Raw genomic sequence first — 20,265 nt, forward strand, 5'->3', positions numbered from 1 at the left:
GAGATCCAAGGATGCACCAGCTCTGTCACCATTTTGCGTGCACTCCACAGAGGGCCTATAAACATAAAACAGTTGACTTGCAGCATTTGCTCTTGCCTGTACATGGCTTAATTGACCTAATGAGACACTATGTGTTTTTCAGAATGCCGAGGCCAGCTATGACTTCAGCGGCAATGACCCCTACCCTTACCCTCGATACACAGATGACTGGTTCAACAGGTAAACTGGGCCTCGTGAGTTGTCTTTGACTTCAAACTTGGGGGTTTTATTTGACTCTGCTTTGTTTTTAAAGCTTGAACATCACCAGCAAAATAATCTGAGGGCTTCACTAAATTATATTGTGATTTTTTTTTTCTCCTTTACAGATACATTCTCTAAATTCTTGGATTTTGTTAAAATGGCAATGGTCCTCTGGAGTTGTCTTTTGACTATTTTGTTCTGTTGAATTGGGAGTTATTTGCCACTTTATTAAAGATAAAAGAAAGTAGAAATAATAAGAAATCCTTTTTAATCCACCACAAGATGATTTAAAACATGCTCATTTCATTTGATCTGTTGAAGAAAACTATTTTGCCCCTCTGCTCTACGTCCAAATGTTTTTGAAAAGTATTTCTGCTGTAACCTCCTAAGAGCTCATGTAGTTCCTTTCAGCTAAGCATTAAGCAGTATTGGCAAACGTTTGAAGTATTTTTTAAATTAAGGTACAATCGACATATAACATTATATTAATTTCAGGTATACAATATAGTGATTTGATATGTGCATATATTACAAAATGATCACTAGAGTAAGTCTAGTTAGCACCCAACACCATACATAGTAACAAAAAAATTTTTTCTTGTGATGAGGACTTTTTTTTTTTTTTTTTTTTAAGATTTTACTTATCTATTCATAGACACAGAGAGAGAGGCAGAGACACAGGCAGAGGGAGAAGCAGGCTCCATGCAGGAAGCCCGATGTGGGACTTGATCCCGGGTCTCCAGGATCACCCCGCAGGCTGCAGGCAGTGCCAAACCGCTGCACCAACGGGACTGCCCGTGATGAGGACTTTTAAGATCTAGTCTCTTAGCCACTTTCAAATGTGCAATGCAATATTATCCTTATAGGCTTAAAGTAGTGCTTGGCATCCAATCAGGTTAAACTACTCAAAGGTCCATCCAAAGTTATGACTTTTCTTTAGCTTCTCTTGCTACTAAACATGTAAATATGCAGTCTCTTTTTTCTCTAAGTCAATTCTTGCCTCGTTGGTTGATTGCTTATAAGAAATATCAAAAAATAAAGATGTGTGGCTTGCACCCTCAAAATCAACTAGTTTTTTTTTCCTTTTAAAGATTTTATTTATTTATTCATAGAGACAGAGAGAGAGGCAGAGACACAGGCCGAGGGAGAAGCAGGCATCATACAGAGAGCCTGACATGGGACTCGATCCCGGGTCTCCAGGATCACACCCGGAGCTGCAGGCAGCGCTAAACCGCTGCGCCACCAGGGCTGCCCTCAACTAGGTTTTAAACCTAGTGCTTTCCTATTACTGATATTCTTGGGTGAAGTTCATGAGAACATATGAACTTTAATTAATGGTATAACAATATGTGTACATCACTTTTACTTCCCATGGGAAACTCATGTAGATAAAATAAATGTTACCATTCTCTGTTTAGTGATAAAGAAATAGGCTCAGAGAAGTTGTGTGATTTCCTGGTCAAACAACTAGTATGTGTCAGAGCTAATGCTTGAACCCAAGCTTCAGAAATGTTTCTAAATACAAATTGTATCATTATTTTATAAGTATCATTTTTGTTATAAAAGACAGAAAGCATCATGGCCAGAGAGTGGCCAGGGAAGGTTTTAGTTGTATGACTAGAGTCTCTCTGGGGTACAGAAAGTACACATGGGTTGGGGCTTGGCAATTACAGAAAATACAGAAAAGAATAAAGAAAAAAAACAATTAAATTTGCAACATTTTAAAATGATCATTGCTGGGGCACCTGGGTGGCTCAGTGGTTGAACGTTTGCCTTTGGCTCAGGTCGTGATCCCAGGGTCCTGGGATGGAATCCTACATCAGGCTCACTGCAGGGAGCCCGTTTCCCCTCAGCCTAGGTCTCTGCCTCTCTGTGTCTCTCATGAATAAATAAATTTTTTAAAATATTTTTTAAAAAGATCATTGCTGATAACCAATAGCACAGTTTACTCTTTATTAACTTCCACAGCTGCTTTAAAATTATCATGTAGTGTTTGAAAGTACGTGTAGGGGATAACGATGTATCAAAAAGGTCTGAAAACTTCTGACATGAAGCTTCTCATACCTTCTGTGATTTAAAATCCTAGATCCTGATGTAACTTAGCAAATAAACCATTTTCAGACACAGGGATATGAAGTTACCAAATAGATATCACTAAGCCAGGGGTAAGACATAACTGGTAGTGGTGGTTTGGTACATTGTATGGAGAAGGACCAAGAGGAAGTGCCTGGCTTCAGCATGGCTGATTATCAATTGTCCACACAATAGCAGGGCAGTAAGCAATAGATGTGTCACTTGCCTTCTCTCTGCAGCTAGTAGGTACTAAATTAATCTTTGATGGATTGATTCAGGCACAAAAATATAACCAACACAATAGTTCCCACTTGCACCCTGCCACATCCCATTTCCTGAACTCAAACACAACCTCCCCAAGAAAGTCTTCCTGTGGAATATGCCGTAAGAATATTCTTTAAATACACAAATGAGAAAAAAAAAAAACAGAGATGACTTCTATTTTAAATATTTCCATCTGCAAACTTGTTCTTGAAAGTTTAGTTTGAAACTGGCTAAAATCCTCTAACTAGGACTAATCAGGGCTTACTGCAATATAATTCTTCATTGTTAATGGTGAATATTCCCAAGTGTCCAATTGCCCGAGACAGAGTTGAGTCAGGCACATATGATTCTGGCCTGTTCCAAAGCCACTGACACAAGACACAGGACCCACTCTGACCTATAAATGGGGCTTTTCCCAATTATCAAGTCATGCTTGAAGATCCTCATCTGCCATGGTTTGTTTACAAAGACTGGATGGTACCAGTTCAAATCATGGTCTTTCAAACCATACTTACTATTGTCAACACTTATGGAAAGAAGGTGGCTCAAGGTTCAAGCCCATAGCACTAGGAGGATCTGTGGTCCAAAAGGTTGGGTCTGTCCTGGAGATAATTCCTTCTTGGCACAAGGAGAAGTTGAATATAGCACCTTCCCATAAGTGTAGGATATGTTTATTAAAATTCCCTCTGGGTGAAATATTTGCCTAGTATTTTCTTCAGTATAATGTGCGGCTCAGGACAGGAGGAAGGAAAGGAGAATGAGTAAGGGAATATAGAAAGTAATATTGTCATGGGTTAATAATTGTTAAAGCCTAGGATGAATACATGAGATTTCACTTTACTTTTGCATATCTCTGATCTTTCTCATAGTAAGAAGTACATTTTAAAAGCATAGGGCATAATTTAGTTGGATATTTATGAAACTATTCATGTTGGTGTGCAGGCTTCTGAGGAGCTTGCAAAATGTCCTATGAGTGGAGACAGATGCCCAAATCACCACAATGCTAAGCACAGCTAATGCTAAAATAACACAAGGAAAGCTAACACCTATTGAGTGGTTGCTATGTTAAGGCACTGTTTTAAGTGTTTTGCATGTATCCATTCAATTAATTCTCATAATAACCCTTTGAAATAGCTATTATCAGGATTGTCTCCATTTTGAAAATGGAGGTACAGAAAGGCTAAGTAACTTGTGTAAGGTCACACAGCTAATAAGTGGTAGAGACAGGATTTGACACAAGTGAGGGGGTCATTGCATGAATTGCCTCATAACAAAGATGCCTTGGAGAGCATGGAGAAATGAAAACTTATCCCTGGCTGGAGAAGCTGAGAGAGGCTTCCCTGAAGAGATGGCATTTGGTCTAGGATTTGAATGAAGGGTAACTGGTGGAGTTAAGGGGTATATTTAGGTGAAGGAGAGGAGGCAGGAGGTGCAGACATGTTTAGGAGGTAGCCTGGACACCTGGTCTGGGAGTTAGACTCTAGGTCAGGGGCAGAATTCTAAGAAGGGTTCAAGGAAGAGGTGTGCATGAAAGGTTTATCCAGGTCACTAGGAGAAAGGAAGAGAGATTTTTGTGATTGGGTCAGAAACTGGACCCAAGGCATAGATGAGGACTTTTCTCCCATTGCACAAGGAACGTTGTTACCCGGAGGCTCTGCGAATCTTGAGCCCAGCACCTGCCTTTGGCAGGAGCTGTGCTTACTGCCAATCCAGCATGAGCCTCTGGCCACCTGTGTTGCCTCCAAGGTATGCCAGTTTCTTCAGGTGTTCTCCTCTGGGCATGGGTACCACATCCAACGTTCATCTCTGCCCAGCAGACTGGAGACTCTTGAGAAATGCTAGTTTCAGCACACTCTGAAACTCCGGTAAATGGCTGATGGATGTTGACCAGCAAAAAGCTTGCTGCTGTTGGTGGAATAACCACACTGGTGGCCTCACAGGCAGCTTAGAACTGGGCAGGAAAATGCAGTGGCTCTCCATCATGGGCTTCACATTGCTATGGGAAATAGAAAATAAAATGCCCTACAAGGGGCACTCTCCAGCAAGCAAGTAAAGTGTTCTCCTGGTTGGGAAACCAGCTTTAATAGCCGAGTGTCTCTTCTGGGCTCTCTTCATGCTTAAAAACGAGCCTATCATCCCCTCAGTACTTCTTTGTTAACTTGTTTCCCTGCAAGTGCACTTTTTTTCAAGAACATATTCAAAACTCCCAGCCAAGGACTGTTTATGAAAGCAAACTTCATGCATATGCAGAACTGCTTTTAGGGGATATGTATATTAGAATTTCTTGCCTTGTGCTTAATTTGATTTTTTAGGATTATTCCTTTTTAAGCAGAACAAGTGGGTTTATTCTACTGTGAACCATTTAATAATTATATGCAATATCTGAGCTCCAGGGATATATTTGAAACACAGTCGAGAAATTTGTAAAGGAAGTATACTTTCCTCCTAGCTTGCAATCAGAGAAATACAAACTTTCAAGCAAGACAATAATATATTAGTAGTGGTAACCTAATTTGCAAAAAAGTAGAAAATAATCCACATTTAGTGAACATCAATAATATGCAAAACAGATATAACCAATTTCCTGTGTAGTATCAGGATCAAGCATTACATGTTTTTCCTTGCTGGCATTCAATACATATTGATTGGCTGGTTGATGGATGGGTAGCATACCTTCTGAGCCATGCCAACATGTTGAGTGGCCTTGACACCTGTCCATTTTAGAGTAGCCTGCTTCTTCCAAGTTTTGCAGCCCACGCTTTGTCAATAATCTCCCAGCCTTGCTAGGTTTTAGGTCAATGTTTGGTGATGCATCGCAGATCTGTATTCCATTACTGTGCTGCTGTCCATAAAAATCCCTCTTGCATAGCATTTCTTTGACAAGCGTTCACCACTGAAATGTCATCCCTGCCATCGGCAGAATTTATGGAGCATCACAACGGTGTCGCACACTTTCTCTCATAAGCCCTAAAGAGTAAGAGATTCTGGATTAGAGGCAATTCCTGACCACAAAGAGTTTACTATAAATCCAAGAAGGGAGAAGACATTTATTGCTCAAGTAACCAAAATGGGGGTGAGGGGAGGAAGGAAGATAAACAGATGCCAAGAAACATGGATCTCTGTGTGACCTCATTTGATTGATAGTATTAGTTAAACCTTCAAATAAGAAAGATTTTCAGTGGTTAACTTTTTTTCTGATTAAAAGTCATATTTCATCTTGAAGAACGCTATGTGACAGGCCAAAAAAGAACCTGTGAGAAAAACGGCCATTTCTGGTTGGATATTTGCACGTTGATGGAAACTGATACTTTACCCTGGTGACACCTAATGGTTTAGAAATAGACGAACATCTTTCCCTCCTGTCTTTATGAACTAATTCTGAAATCACCTCCTGGCTAATCAAATTCAAACTGTTTTCAAATACCTAATCTAACTTTTTCTTTCATGTGAGCTTTGAGACAACCTTCTAAGTCAATATTAGCTCAAATACTGCAGCTTGCAATCAATTGTCTCTCTACCCAAACTGGAGTACAGTGAAATCCAACATAGTTTAATTTTGTGAGCTGTTGTGAGCTATTGGTGAAATACCACACAGTTGCTTTTTAAAAAGATTTCTGGGGCAGCCCCCGTGGCGCAGGGGTTTAGCGCCGCCTGCAGCCCAGGGTGTGATCCTGGAGACCCAGGATTGAGTCCCACGTCAGGCTCCCTACATGGAGCCTGCTTCTCCCTCTGCCTGTGTCTCTCCCTCTCTCTCTCTCTGTCTCTATGAATAAATAAATTTAAAAAAAATAAAAATAAAAAGATTTCTGGTCCCGTACCTGGATTAGACAAGTCTTTATTATTTAAAATTCTCCCCCTTAGCTAAAAGAAATAGACATAACACAGATGTAGGGATTATGGAGAGAATTATATAGACTGTAAAAGAAATCTCTGTAAGTTGGTATAGTCATTTCTAGCTTGGAAACTAATGTTATGCATGCTATATGGGGGGGGGGTGGTTATGGCACTCAGGTGGCAATAATTCTTTCCTTAAGGGAGAAAATACAGCAGATTATAATGGACAAATGTAGTGTTGGGTTATTTGGAATAGATTAAGTGATCCCCGAATACTTTTCCCCATCTGTAAAATGGGCCTGAAACTCCATCTAGAAGGTTTATATGAGGGACTAGAGACACACATACAGAGTACTTGGTTCAGAGCATAACACACGGTAGGCATTCCCTAAATGGTGGCAAATATAATTGTGAAATTCAGTGAAGTATTGTCTCAGGAGCTAAGACAAAGGTTCTAAGTTTATGCCAAACAAGTCAATGGATGACCTCACCCATCTTTCTCAGGCCACTCTATCTCTTATCTGAGCCTTTGACAGAAACTAGAAAGCAGTACTTCAAGGTTGAACTTTCTGGCCAAAGTCTGGTGCCTGTGTTTCTGCCCTGCTGATTGAAAGAGCAGTTATTTCCGAAGATAGCTTAAATGCATGAAACAAGGTTGATCTGCTGGGAAGATTGAAGAGCCTAGCATCTGGTGTCAGAAAGATGGGAAGCCTCTTCACTTCTCCAGAAAGTACTGGATGCTTACCAGAAGACTTGGAGTTTTCCCCAGAAGCAGCTGTAAATGCTCACCTATGCAGACCTTTGGGCTTACCCCTGCAGATAGCACTGAACATGAGCCAGGAAACATAACTGATCTCTGCATTTCAGTTCCAATCTATCTAACATTAAAGTATCTTTCTCCGAAGACATGGCTGAAAAGACTGTAGCTAGCTTCTATAGAGCTCTGGTTGTGTAAGAATCTGTAGACCTAGGGAGACTGGAATCTAGAGCCTCATGTCCATGAACCTGGCCAAGTTGCCCACTATCTTGCTGAATGAATTCACCTTATCTTCACTATCTCTGTGAATCCAGAGCCCTAAAACACTATAGCCTTGGTTGTGGGATATAGAACTAAGGAGTCCATTAAAACAGCCGTGGGACCAATAACTAGGAAAGGAGCCCAAAAGAAGAGAAAGAAAAGGAAAAAACCCCTCCAACTCAAAATTAGCCTACAAACTAACATTCCAAAATATCTAAAAAAAACAAAATCACATCAAACACAATTTAAAAATCAAGACATGAATTTATACCAGGAGAAATTAATTTTATGGAGAGTCTTTTTTTTTTTTAAGATTTTATTTATTCATGAAAGACACAGAGGAGAGAGAGATGCAGAGACACAGGCAGAGGGAGAAGCAGGCTGCATGCAGGGAGCCTGATGTGGGACTTGATCCTGGGACTCTAGGATCATGCCCCTGGGCCAAAGGCAGGGGCTAAACCACTGAGCCACCCAGGGATTCCCGAGAGTCTTTTTTTTTTTATTAGTTTCAGAGGTAGAATTTAGTGATTCATCAGTTGCATATAACATCCAGTGTTCATAACCTCAAGTGCACTCCTTAATGCCCATCATCCAATTATCCCTTCCTCCACAACTCCCCTCAAGCAAATGTTTGTTTCCTCGAGGTCAGCATCTTTTATGGTCTGAGAGCCTTGAAAAAGACATTAAAGTAAGTTATGTTTAGTTTGCTTAGAAGGGTAAGTGCATGGATAACATCCATTTAAAAAGAAAAATAAATGATAGGGAAACAGGCAAAACTCATGAATATGAGAAGGAACCAATTGCAATTGAGAAATGTAGACTTTGGAATGAAATCCCAAAGAATGTGATAAAAATCTAGCCTGGGTTCAGTTGAAGAGATAATTATTGAATTGAAGATAACACTGTTTATTAAAAACCTACAGCAAACATTCTTCTTTTTTTGTGGGGGAAAAGTGTAGTTGACATACAATGCCACATTAATTCCAGGAGTACAACATAGTGATTCATACATTAAGCTGTGCTCACCATGACAAGGGCAGTCACTATCCATTACAATGAAACATCATTACAATATTATTGACTATATTCCCCATGCTGCACCTTTCATCCCCTTGATTTATCCATTCTATAAGTAATCCCCTTTTAATCCCCCTCTTAATCCCTTTCACCTTAATCCCTTTTCCCATCCCCTTCCCCTCTGGTAACCACCAGTTTACAAAACATTATTCTTAATGCTGAAACTTTGATGGCATTCTCTTTAATACTGGGTGAAATAAGAATGCTGCCTATCATCTCTTTTATTTGATACTATGCCACATCTCATAGCCAATGAAATAATTATAAATCTAAGAAAAGATACATGAGAATATCAAGGAGAAAATTATAAAATTTAGAAAAGACATAAAAGAAGTCCTGAATGAATGGAGTTGCCTCCTAAATTCATGGATGGGAAGATGGAAAAATATAAAGATATCAAGTTAGTCTGTTAATTCAATACAATTTCAACTAAAGTCTCAGTACTATTTTTCCGTGAAACTAGACCAATGATCCCAAAATTGATATGGAATCACAAAGGGCCAAGAATACAATAAGACAAAGAAGGAGGAGGAAGAGAATGAGTATGAAGAAAAAATAAAAGAGAAGGTAAAGATGAACCACAATAGCAAGGTGAGGAAATTTTGCCTGCCAAATATCAAAACAGTAGAAAACCATAATAATGATGAGAGAGAATGATGAGCATAGGGAAAGAAAAAGAAGACCGACGAAACAGAATAGAAAACCCAGAAGTAGATTCCCATATAAAAGAATCTTAATAAATGACCAAGATGGCAATAAAAACAATAAAACAGGGATAATGTAATGTTATTCAATAAATGGTGCTAGTTATTCATAGGGAGAAAATAGGTTTCTTTTTTTTTTTTTTTTTTTTTTTTTTTGAAAATAGGTTTCCACCTCACACACTGAGCGTAAATAAATTCTAGGAGAATTATGACCTAAATGTACATTCATCTTTTAGAATTAAAATGTAAGAGAACATCTTTATGATCCTGGGCTAAGGATGGATTTCTTAAACAAGACACTTAACCACAAGGAAAAGGATAAGATTGAGAAAGCTAAGTTAAAATTAAACTTTGGTTCAAAATCACAATAAAGTTAAAAGACTAGCCACAGACTAGGAGATACATACAAGGTGTATAAGCAAAAAGGGTTAGTATCCAAAGTATATAAAGAACAGCTACAAATCCATGAAAAAAGATAACTCAATAGAAAAAAATGGACTAAGGTTATATGCAGTTAATTAACAGAACGCCTGAGCTTACTCATGTATGAAAAGATGCCCAACATTCCTAGCAATGAAGAAGTTGCAAAACAGGGGATTCCCTGGATGGCTCAGTGGTTTGGTGCCTGCCTTTGGCCCAGGGCATGGCCCTGGAGGAGTCTCGGATCAAGTCCCGCGTCAGACTCCCTGCATGGAGCCTGCTTCTCCCTCTGCCTGTGTCTCTGCCTCTCTCTCTCTCTCTCTCTGAATGAATAAATAAATAAAATAAAAATCTTAAAAAAAAAAAAAAGAAGTTGCAAAATGAAACAATAAGATACATTTCACAGCATTTGGATCAGCACAAATGGTCAACTTTGACAATATTAAAGTTGACACTCTCCCACTCAGCAAGAGATAATATATATCCAAAAAGCCTGTTTTCACCCTTACATACACACCCCAGAGAAACTGTCACACATGTGCACAAAGTAATAATGTACAAAATGTTTCTTTTCAAATTATTTGTAATAGCAAGCAAATTGCAAACAACCTACAAGCCAATCAGTAGGAGTATGATAAGTAAACCACAGCATACTTATAAATGAACTGCTGCACAACACCACATCACAGCACTAAAAATGAATGCACCAGAAGTTATGAATGAACCTCAGAAATTCAAGTGAAAAACACAAATTTAAGAGATTATATACTGTGAAACATTTATATAGAACTTGAAAACGACCAAGTAGTGGCATATATGCTTATGTATATCTGATTATAAAGTAATTGTATAAAAAAAAAATGCACATACATTCCAAGCATCAGCTTAGTAGAGTGGTCGCTTCTGAGGAAGCAAAGAGAGATATGGCCTCAGGGAGAGCTTTGATTGTATTGGTAAAGAGTTATTCCCTTAAATTTTGTTTTCCCTTAAAAATTTTTATGCCAATATAAAATGCATGGAATGTACACTTGTTATTAAAGATTCCTATGGTCATGTGAATATGCAAGATGCCTAGACTAGTAATGCATAGAAATACACACTTTGCTTTGCTCAGGAAGGTGAGGATTAGGCCGGAGATCATAACTGTACTACATATTTGCCCTGCCATTTAGTTTTGTATGACCAGAGTCTCCATGACAATAAGGGTATATGTTCTTCATTCTACCTATCCTTTTCTTTCCTCAAGGGTTAATTTTCTTCAAGACATATGCTTTAAAGTTTAAAGCTATATGGTCTATAATAGAATGAAAGTAGGCACATGGTCGAAAGAGATTTAATTTACCCTCATGGGTAAAATGATGGTATCTTAAGAGGATATTATATCACCAAGTCTTCCTGACCCTATGCTCTAAATGCCTCTTGAATCAATTTCCTATATTCTCTACACACTGCTGCTGCCCTAGTTTTCCCTCTTACCATCACAGCAATGGCTTTGTCTTCCTGCTCTCCCTGAAAACCAACTATCATTTTGTTAATTATATTATGTGTGATAATGGCTTTGTGGTTATTTAGGATACTCTCATTCTTTTAGAGATATATAAGCAGTTTTGGAAAAAAAATATCTGTATTTTTCTTTAAGTTGATTTGCAAAAAAAGCTTAATCAAATATGCACATAACTAAGGAATAAAAACAACCAGATGTCTATCAGTAGATGATCCATTGGATAAACTACAGTATACTCAGAAAAAAAAATCTAAAGTATGGAAAACATTTGGCTTTGAAAGAGTTGGGTGGTGGCCATTTGAGATTCATCATGTTATTCATTGAATTTGTTGGTATTTTTAAAATAATAATAATAATAATAATAAACTGAGCCAAAATAGAAGCATCAAAATGTCAGCCAGACCCAGTGCTGTTAACAGAACCTTTTCTACCCACCAGCCAAAGAGTGTGCATTAAATCTGCCAATGCCCAAAGGCCCTCTCACCCACCAAACAACCCTGAGAACTAGGGACAGAATAAGAGATCAAACAAGACAGACTTTTTTTTCTATTCTTCAAGGCTGGCCTTGTCCGATGTTCATCACCCCCACATCCTTGTTGTCACCCAAACATCTCTTTGGTATTGATGGCACCCTTCAAATTCACTTATTTCACTTACTATTTGAATTTCTTCTTCTAGAGACAATCTCGAGCAGCAGCTACTAACAAGAACCATTCAATAAGAATAAAATTAAAGTGCACTAGTTCAGGTTATGCCAGCAGCTGTAACAAATACTTCCCCAAATCTTAGTGGCTTAACACAATAAAACTAATTTATCATTTGCCTACCAGCTCCTCCGTGTATTCCTTGTGGAATGGCTCCCCTCCAAGGGGTGATCCAGGGATGTGGGCATCTTCCATCTGTAATACTCGTTTCTAGAGTTACCATGCTTGTCCACAAGCTGCAAGAGGGGAAAGAGCACAGATAAGCAGTCATGAGCAGTTTATATGCCCTGAAGCAGCATACATCCCATGTGCCCACATTGCATTAGCATCATTCAGTCGCATGGCTGCATGCCAGTGCAAGAGAGCCTGAGAAAAGGAGCTAACCTGGACCCCAGGAAGAAGAGAAAATGAGCTTGGTGATCAGTTAGCATTTTCTGCCACCAACAAAAATCATGTTGCAAAGTAACAGACAATGTTGTACCAGAAAACTTGGAGTAACAGTACTAATAAATGAGTGAGCTAAAAACCAGTGAAAACTGGTTAAGTTACTTTTTGTAGTAGTCAGGGTCCTCCAGAGAAATAGAACCAGTAGGATATGTATGCAGAAAGAGATTTATTATAGAGAATTGGCTCATGCAATGATGGAGGCTGGCAAGTCCAAAATCTGTAGGGTGGTTTGACAAGCTGGAGACCCAGGACAGCCAGTGTTCCAGGTCAAGTCCAAAGGCAGTCTGCTGAAGAATTCTCTCTTTGCCAGGAAGGCCACTCTTTTTGTTCTGTTTAGGCCTTCAACTGATTGGATGAGGCCCACCCATATTATAGGGGACAATCTGCTTTACTCAAAGTCAACCAATCTTCTCCAAAACACTGACACAGAAACACCCAGAATAATGTTTGACCAAATATCTGAGCACCCCTTGGCCCTGCCAAGTTGACACATAAAATTGACCATCATGCTTGTTATCTGCAGCTTTCTGTTAGCCAGGAATAGATGATAGTCAAGGGGCATGGGTAAGAGCAGGGGTTTGGAAGCAGCAGCCCTGAGTCCGATTTCTGGTTCTGTCTCCTGAGTGAAAAGTGGCCCCTTATCCATATGCCTCAGACTCCTCTCCTTTATAAAGGGGGCACTGATAGTTTATATGAGGAGTAAATATAAAAACGTGTATACCTCTCTCAGCACAGTGCCCAGCCTGTGGTAGGTATAAATAAATGAGAGTTGTTGTATTTGCCTACAGTCAGTATATCCTATAGTTTGCCTTGAATGGAGTACATATAGAGGTACATGCTTTTGGCTAGAATGGGCCAGAGGGATGACCAAATCACTCTAGTGAAAGGCCGAAAATGTCAAAAGAAGGGGCGTGCCTGGACTTTCTCTCTGGAGATTCCCAGGGTCAAGGCAGTGCCTCAGGTGCTCACTTAGACACCTCCATGACCACTGCAGCTGTCTGAGGAAGCCCCAGTGCAATCATCATCATAGTCCAGATTTGAAGCCCAATCCCCCATGAGTTAACCATGGATTGTCCCTCTTGCCTTGTTTGTCCACTGTATGTATGAGTTACCCATTGCCAAATAATGTCACATAACAAATCATCCCAAAACTTAGTATCTTAAAACAGTAAGCACTGAGTATTGCTCACACATCTGTAGGCCAATTGGGCAGTTGTGTTGATCTGGACCTGGCTCAGCTTGGGACTGGGCTCACCCATGCATCCGTGGTCAGTTGGCAAACTGGCTAGGGACTGACTGGTTTAGGATGACCTCTCTCACACGTCTGGAAGGCAGAGGGCTGCCAGCCACGGTACCAGGGGTAATGGGCTGCTTGGCTTTCACCATTCAATAAACTTGCCTAGGCTTGTCCACATGGCACCTAGGCAGGATGTCAAGAGAGGAGAAGCCACAAGTCCTCTTGAGGGGTCAGCTCTTCATTTCCACCACCTTCTTTTGGCCACAGCAAGTCACATGTCCAGCCAGATTCAAGAGAGGAGAGAAATGTACTTCACCTCTTCATGGAAGGAGCAAGAAAATCACATTGCCAAGGACATGGCCCCGGGAGGGTCAGGGGTTGGGGCCATTTTGGCAATGCAACACGTCTGTGACTCCTGCCACTTGCTTCCCTCCCACTGACCTTAGTTAAAAGGAGGCTGGTTGAGCAACTGACATTTGTTCCTCACCCCCTATAGCTCTACATCTGACAGTCTTAGGTTTTATTCTAGAGGCAGGAGGGAGCTATTGAACATTTTTTTTAAAGATTTTATTTATTCAGCAGAGACAGAGAGAGAGAGAGAGAGGCAGAGGGAGAAGCAGGCTCCATGCAGGTAGCCTGACTCAGAACTCGATCCTGGATCCCGGGATCATGACCTAAGCCAAAGGCAGACGCTTAACCACTGAACCACCCAGGCACCACACTACTGAATATTCTTAAGAAAGCAACGAGGCCAAATGAAAATGGATTTGGAAAAAGAGTTTCTGGACATTCAGGGGAGCAGGCACATTTGTCTGAAACGGTCAGGAAGGTAGGAGAGAGGGAAAGGTATTCGAGGCTATGAAAACAGAGCCTATGAAGGCCCAGGGGTGTATGTGGAAAGACCTGGTATCCTGAACAATGATGGGGAACCTCCACTCATTGTTTATAATTAATCAGCGTTGCCTTAGCAATAAAATGTTTCTTCCCACATGTTACTCTGGATAGCTCACAACATTTGCCTTCCCAATTAAAGGCCAAAATTCAGAAGCATTCAGCATCTTTAATTTGCCCAAGCCAGTTCACACGCATGCATCCTCTGGCCTTTGGTGAGCAGTTTGCAAGCATTGCTGGGAGTGTAGTGGGGTAGTTCAGTAACTGAGTGTTGGTCTCAGATCTGGCCCAGCCACCTTCTCACTGTGTGCCTTTGGGCCAGCACCTCCTGAGATTCAACTCTGACATCTGTAAAATGGGGCGGTACCTTCTCATAACCCTCCTGAGAGGATGAAAGGGGGTGAGGCAAGAAAGGCATTGAGCTTACTATCTGGTGGTGCAGAACTGCCGAGGATGTGGCAGATAGATATTCGTTTTCCCATCTCCTTTATCATCTAGACCAGGGCTCCACTTGTCATGCAGCCTCCATCAGTACATCCGTGTTCTTCTCAGGTGCTGGCAAAAATATTGACTCTCCCAGGCCAGGCCTACTTGCATATTTCAAGTCTTGGAGAGATTTTGACAGGGCAGATTATTAAATAATAAGGAAATTAGTGCTCAGCCAAATTAGACAGGGCATTGATTTTTTTAATCTTTTATTTAAATATTTATTTGTTCAGCATGAACCAGACAGCATGCAAGCCAGCCAAATTTAATCAATATCCATTAAAGTTCCATTTTAAAATATATGCATACATACATGAAGAGTATATGTGTACTTTACATCTGCTACATACTTTATGTAAGTATATATTTAAATATATAGTATACGGATTATATAGAATGTATAAGTATATATTACCTATAACTATATAAGTATATAACTATACACTGAAATAAGTACATCAGAAGTACATCTATGAATCAAAATAAATATATAAAGCGTATATATTTCATTATATGTACATACACACACATACATATACACCTACACACATGTGTGTGTGCTTCTGTGCTGTTTTTCAGAACATATTTGGCATTTCCTTCAGCATCTGGAATAAGGTGGGCTGTGAAAGCCAGGTCCAAGGTAGACTCTCCCATCAAGTTAAGCCATAACTGAGCACCTTCTCAAAAATCTCGAATGTAATCCATAGAAAACTTAAAGACAAGTAGATAGAAAACTTTATTTTCACAGATATTTTACTATAAGGGCCGTCTCTGCAGTAATCATGAGGTTTACTTGGACCCAATGTATAGATTTGTTCAAAGGGGATTTGGAGCCCATGAGATATATAGCTTTTTTAGAGGCAGGATTTACTTCTGCTCATATCAAAGGAAAAAATAATAATATTTCTTTTCTCCCCTCCTCCATCCTTGGGTGTGGATTTTTTAAAGAGCCGGTGCGATCAATTGCTTCGGTTGCCCCAAGAGGAGGTTGCAAAGAGTACACTAGACAATGATGCAGAAGTTTAATCTCCTAGGGCCATGCAGCCAATAAGCGCCTCCACCCTACGTTTCCTCATGTATGCCATAGTTGGAATAGTGAGTGGAAAAGCCAACCCTCACCACCCATCTCCTCAGCAGGCTGTGCTGACACTATTCCCGCACGCTGAATAATGTGATCCATTATCCTTTAGCTGCTTCCTGGACTGTTAGAATAGACTTTTGGGGATTGGGGCCAGTTGTTTCAAATGACTTGTACCATCAGAACCTCCCATATCTTGAATGCTGTTTAGGGTTAAAGCACAGCATTCTGATTGACTCAGAGTTTATACTTGTTTCAGTTCTCTACTGTGACTTAACAAACTACCCCAAAACATAGAGCCCTAAGAAAGAACAAACATTTGGGCACAGACTGCAAGCTGGGTAGGGACGGCCTGTCTCTCTCCACCTGCCACTGACTGGAGTGATCTAGGTAGGTCAGGAGGAGGATGGTTCACCCCTCACATGTCGAGGAGCCTCACTGGGGATGGAAATTCCAGTCTCTCTCTCCCCACATGGTCTCGTCCATTTGAGGTTACCCCAAACTCTCCTATGTGCCCAGTAGAAGCGAGCAGAGCAGCCTGCCCTCTTAAGAAACGATACAATCATCTTTCCACTGCATTCTATGGGTCAAAGCAAGTCACCAAGCCAGCTCAATTCAAGAAGAGAGGAAATGTGCACAGGAAGGATAGAAGTGTTTAGAATCCTTTGGTTGAAGGCAGAAGAGAGCAAACAAAAGGGAGAAAATTAATGGTGTCTGTTGCAGATAACAGTCTAGAACATAAGCCATGAAAAAGTCTTGCTCAGAATCCTAAGGCTGGGAAAACCTTGGAAAGATTATTGAATAAATGCCCAGGGTTCTTAATCTGGTCAGCCTCAAGGGTTCTTTGAACCCCTTGAAATTGCATGCAAAATGTTGCCAGTGTATGTTTTCTTATTCCTGGGGGAAGGGAGGAATCCACAGCATTCCATATGCCCTTGAAGGAGGCTATATTCCAAAAAAGGTAAGTAACCATTATTCCAGAACTGAAAGGCAGCATTGCACACCTGTGTAGAGAACCAGGCTTGAAAATAATCAGTAGCTCACAATTCTAGTGCTTAAAAAATAAAAAAATAAAAAAATAAAAAATCAGAAGTGTTCTAACCAACACAAACCTGTCATAACGTGCTCGGTTTTCACCGGAAACCTGTAAGTGTATTTTCTGCAGGAAGATACTAAAAACTTTAAAAATCAAACTTCAAGGGTGAAAATGCTCTGAGAAGCTTCTTTATTGTAGAAACAAGTCAAGGTGAAGAAGACAGCTAGGAGAGAGAGGCTGAAGAAAGGAGATACACAGGAAGTGTGTGTGGGCCTTGCGTTTGAGGTCGTTCTGGAATGTTGGTGAGGTCCAGAGCCAATTGCCAAGAAAGAACTCTTGAGACGTCTTTGGTGCAAAAATGGGATTTTATTTATTTATTTTAAAAATATATTTTATTTATTTATTCATGAGAGACACACAGAGAGAGGCAGAGACATAGGCAGAGGGAGAAGCAGGGTCCCTGTGGGGAGCCCGATGCGGGACTCCATCGGAAGACCCCTCGATCAAGACGTGAAATGAAGGCAGACGCTCAACCACTGAGCCACCCAGATGCCCCCCAAAATGGGATTTTATTAAAGCATGGAGACAGGACCCGTGGGCAGAAATGTGCTGGATTACAAGCCTGAGAACTGACTATGAATTTGGGAGTTGGGGAGGTTTTCAAAAGGACTTTCACATGCAAAAGAGGACCTAAAAGGTACTGGAAGCCTTGCCACCGTCAAGCTAAAGTTGTTTTTCCCTCTAGCAAAACATTAAGATAGTTGGGAGTTTCCTGGAGGGAGGTTATACTCTGCCTGCCTCAAGCACCGGTCAGTGGGCTGCAGGTTATTAGGACATTTAGTTTTACCTGCATTTCCTTTTGCCTTTGTTTTTCACCTCACTGTGGAGGGAAGGGTGATATTAGGGCTCCAGGAAATCCAATCTATGGGTCTCTGGGAGTTAGGTCACTGATAAGAACGCTTTTTCATGTAAATCACTAAGCCTTTTGTAAACTGAGGGAGACTCAGGTCCTGCCGACTGGGATTTCCCAGAGTTAACCATTTGATTTTTTCTTCTTTTAGCTTCTGGGCAGCCAGGAGTGCGTGAGGAAGGTCACACACGTCCCACCTTGGGGGGGGGGGGGGGGCGGGTGTTGCGGAGTGTCAGCTTGTGCTTTGCCCTCAGCTTGCCTTCTGCTCCCTCCTCGTGCGGCTGGGGCTAGCTAGATCAGTGAAGAGAACCAAATTGCTTCCAGTTGACACAATTTAAGGAACCTCCGTGAAAGTCCTGACACCCTGTCAAACTTGCCTTTGTTTTTCTCCGCAGCCACGGGACCCGATGTGCAGGGGAGGTTTCTGCCGCAGCCAACAACAATATCTGTGGGGTCGGAGTGGCATACAACTCCAAGGTCGCAGGTAAGCTGTCCCCGCGCCAGGAGGCCTGACACTCTGGTCTCCAGCCTGGCAGGGGCCTGGCAAAAATTCCCACTGGAGCAGCAGAGCTGGGACTAGTAGATTTAGCAAGAGGGGGAAAAAATCTATCTGGCAAAATCAAACAGATTTTTTTAAAATTCGAGAGTGATATAAATACAGAAAACTGCATAGGTCAGGAGCACAGTGAATTTTCACAAACTGGCCACATCCATGTAAACCATCAAGAAACACAAAAACATTACCAGCACCCCAAAGCCTTCCCCACATCCAGTTAATGCCCATATACACCAGAATAAGCACGGTCCTGATTTCCAACAACAAATAGTGGTAATTACCAGCTTTTAAACTTTAATATGAATGGAATTGTGCTGACTGTACCCTTTTGTGTTATTATCAGTAACGTTTTAATGAGACTCAAATAAAGATTATAGAATATAAAAAGATGTGTACAAATTATTGTAAACATAATTCAGAACTCTTTAAAAAAAAGGTTTTTTCTTTTTTTCTTTTTTCTTTTTTTACACTGTGCATCTCCTCTCTAAGGAAATTTATTCTACCTAAAACCTTTGTATGAAGTTCCACGGGAAGGATATTTAACAATTTCACCTTTACCCGGAGCTTTAGAAATGAGGGTGGCAGATAACTAGAAATTTAGAAACCAACATCCCCCTCTCCAAAAAAGAGCGGGAGAGAGAATGAGAGGGGTTCCTAAGCTGTCAACAACATGCTGAAGAGTGGAGTGGCTCCTGGCACAGTCCAAGTTTTGCATTAAATTGGATCTTAATTTATTCAAAGCTGAGTCACTCAAACTTGTTTTTCTTTTTTTACAACTGTCTTGATATTTTTCCCTAGCAATTTAATGGAACCATAAACACACTTTGTGCTGACACTTGCATTTCTAGGACCTAAATAAAGCTAGAGCAACCTATACAAACCTACCCCCAACCTCTTTCAACACTGTTTGCTGGGAGGCTTACCTCAGCTCAGTGCCGAATTTCACAAAAGAACACATCTGGAGAGTCTGCAATGCAAATAGGAGAAGCGTTGCCCTTTGGGTTTCTGCTCTCTTTACTTTGTGTGCATTCAAAATGCTGGCATTAAAGTGTCAGAAGCCATTATGAGCTCCGGGGAAAGAATAACTCCCAGTTAATAATTTATAATCCAGGCTCGGACCTTGGGTGGTATCTGAGGTGAGGTAGCTTTTCCATTCACAGGGTAAACTGGAAGCAAATGAAATTTCGTTTTTTTAAAGATTTTATTTATTTATTCACGATAGACAGAGAGAGAGAGGCAGAGACCCAGGCAGGATCATGCCCTGGGCCAAAGGCAAGCGCCAAACCGCTGAGCCACCCAGGGATCCGCAAATGAAATTTTTTAAACCTGGATTTCCCATTCACAGTGATTGTCTTCAAAATAATTTGGATCTCAAAGTATAGTTTCAAAATGCCTTTGGAGCTGGAAGTAACTGGGTTTCTTTTTAACAAGGGATTTTTGGGGGGGGGGAATGTGGGGGGTGGCGGTGTACAAGGGATTCTTAGAACTACTGCTTTGCAAAATTGAGTTAGGCTCAGCTCAAGGCATTAGGAGGGCTTACTGGTTTACTTTCTCCATCTGCCTTCTATCCTTTTCTCTATTATTGCACTTTGAAAACATCTGAGCAGCTCCTCAAATGTACCTAACTTTCCTGTTCTTTTCATTTGAACTCCCTAAAACAGAACCATGAGACAAGGATTTGAGTGTGTTAACCTAAGAAATAAGAGAGCCAGATTATTTTGCCAGCAAAATGGGTTTATTCAGGACAACAGAGAATCATAATTCAGGACATTGCAAGCTGACAAAA

At 40.7% G+C, this 20,265-nt stretch overlaps 1 protein-coding gene across 1 annotated transcript in view; it reads left to right on the top strand.

Annotated features, from left to right (window-relative positions):
• The window catches only part of PCSK2 (proprotein convertase subtilisin/kexin type 2), a 250,780-nt gene that overhangs the window by 179,528 nt on the left and 50,987 nt on the right, over positions 1 to 20,265 (top strand). Inside the window, exons 6-7 of the mRNA XM_026002379.2 lie at positions 143 to 219; positions 18,319 to 18,407. Coding sequence (XP_025858164.1) covers positions 143 to 219; positions 18,319 to 18,407 — 166 coding nt within the window. The remainder of the gene's footprint in view (positions 1 to 142; positions 220 to 18,318; positions 18,408 to 20,265) is intronic.

This window comes from Vulpes vulpes, chromosome 14 (genome assembly GCF_048418805.1).
Source record: "Vulpes vulpes isolate BD-2025 chromosome 14, VulVul3, whole genome shotgun sequence".
NCBI lineage: Eukaryota > Metazoa > Chordata > Mammalia > Carnivora > Canidae > Vulpes > Vulpes vulpes.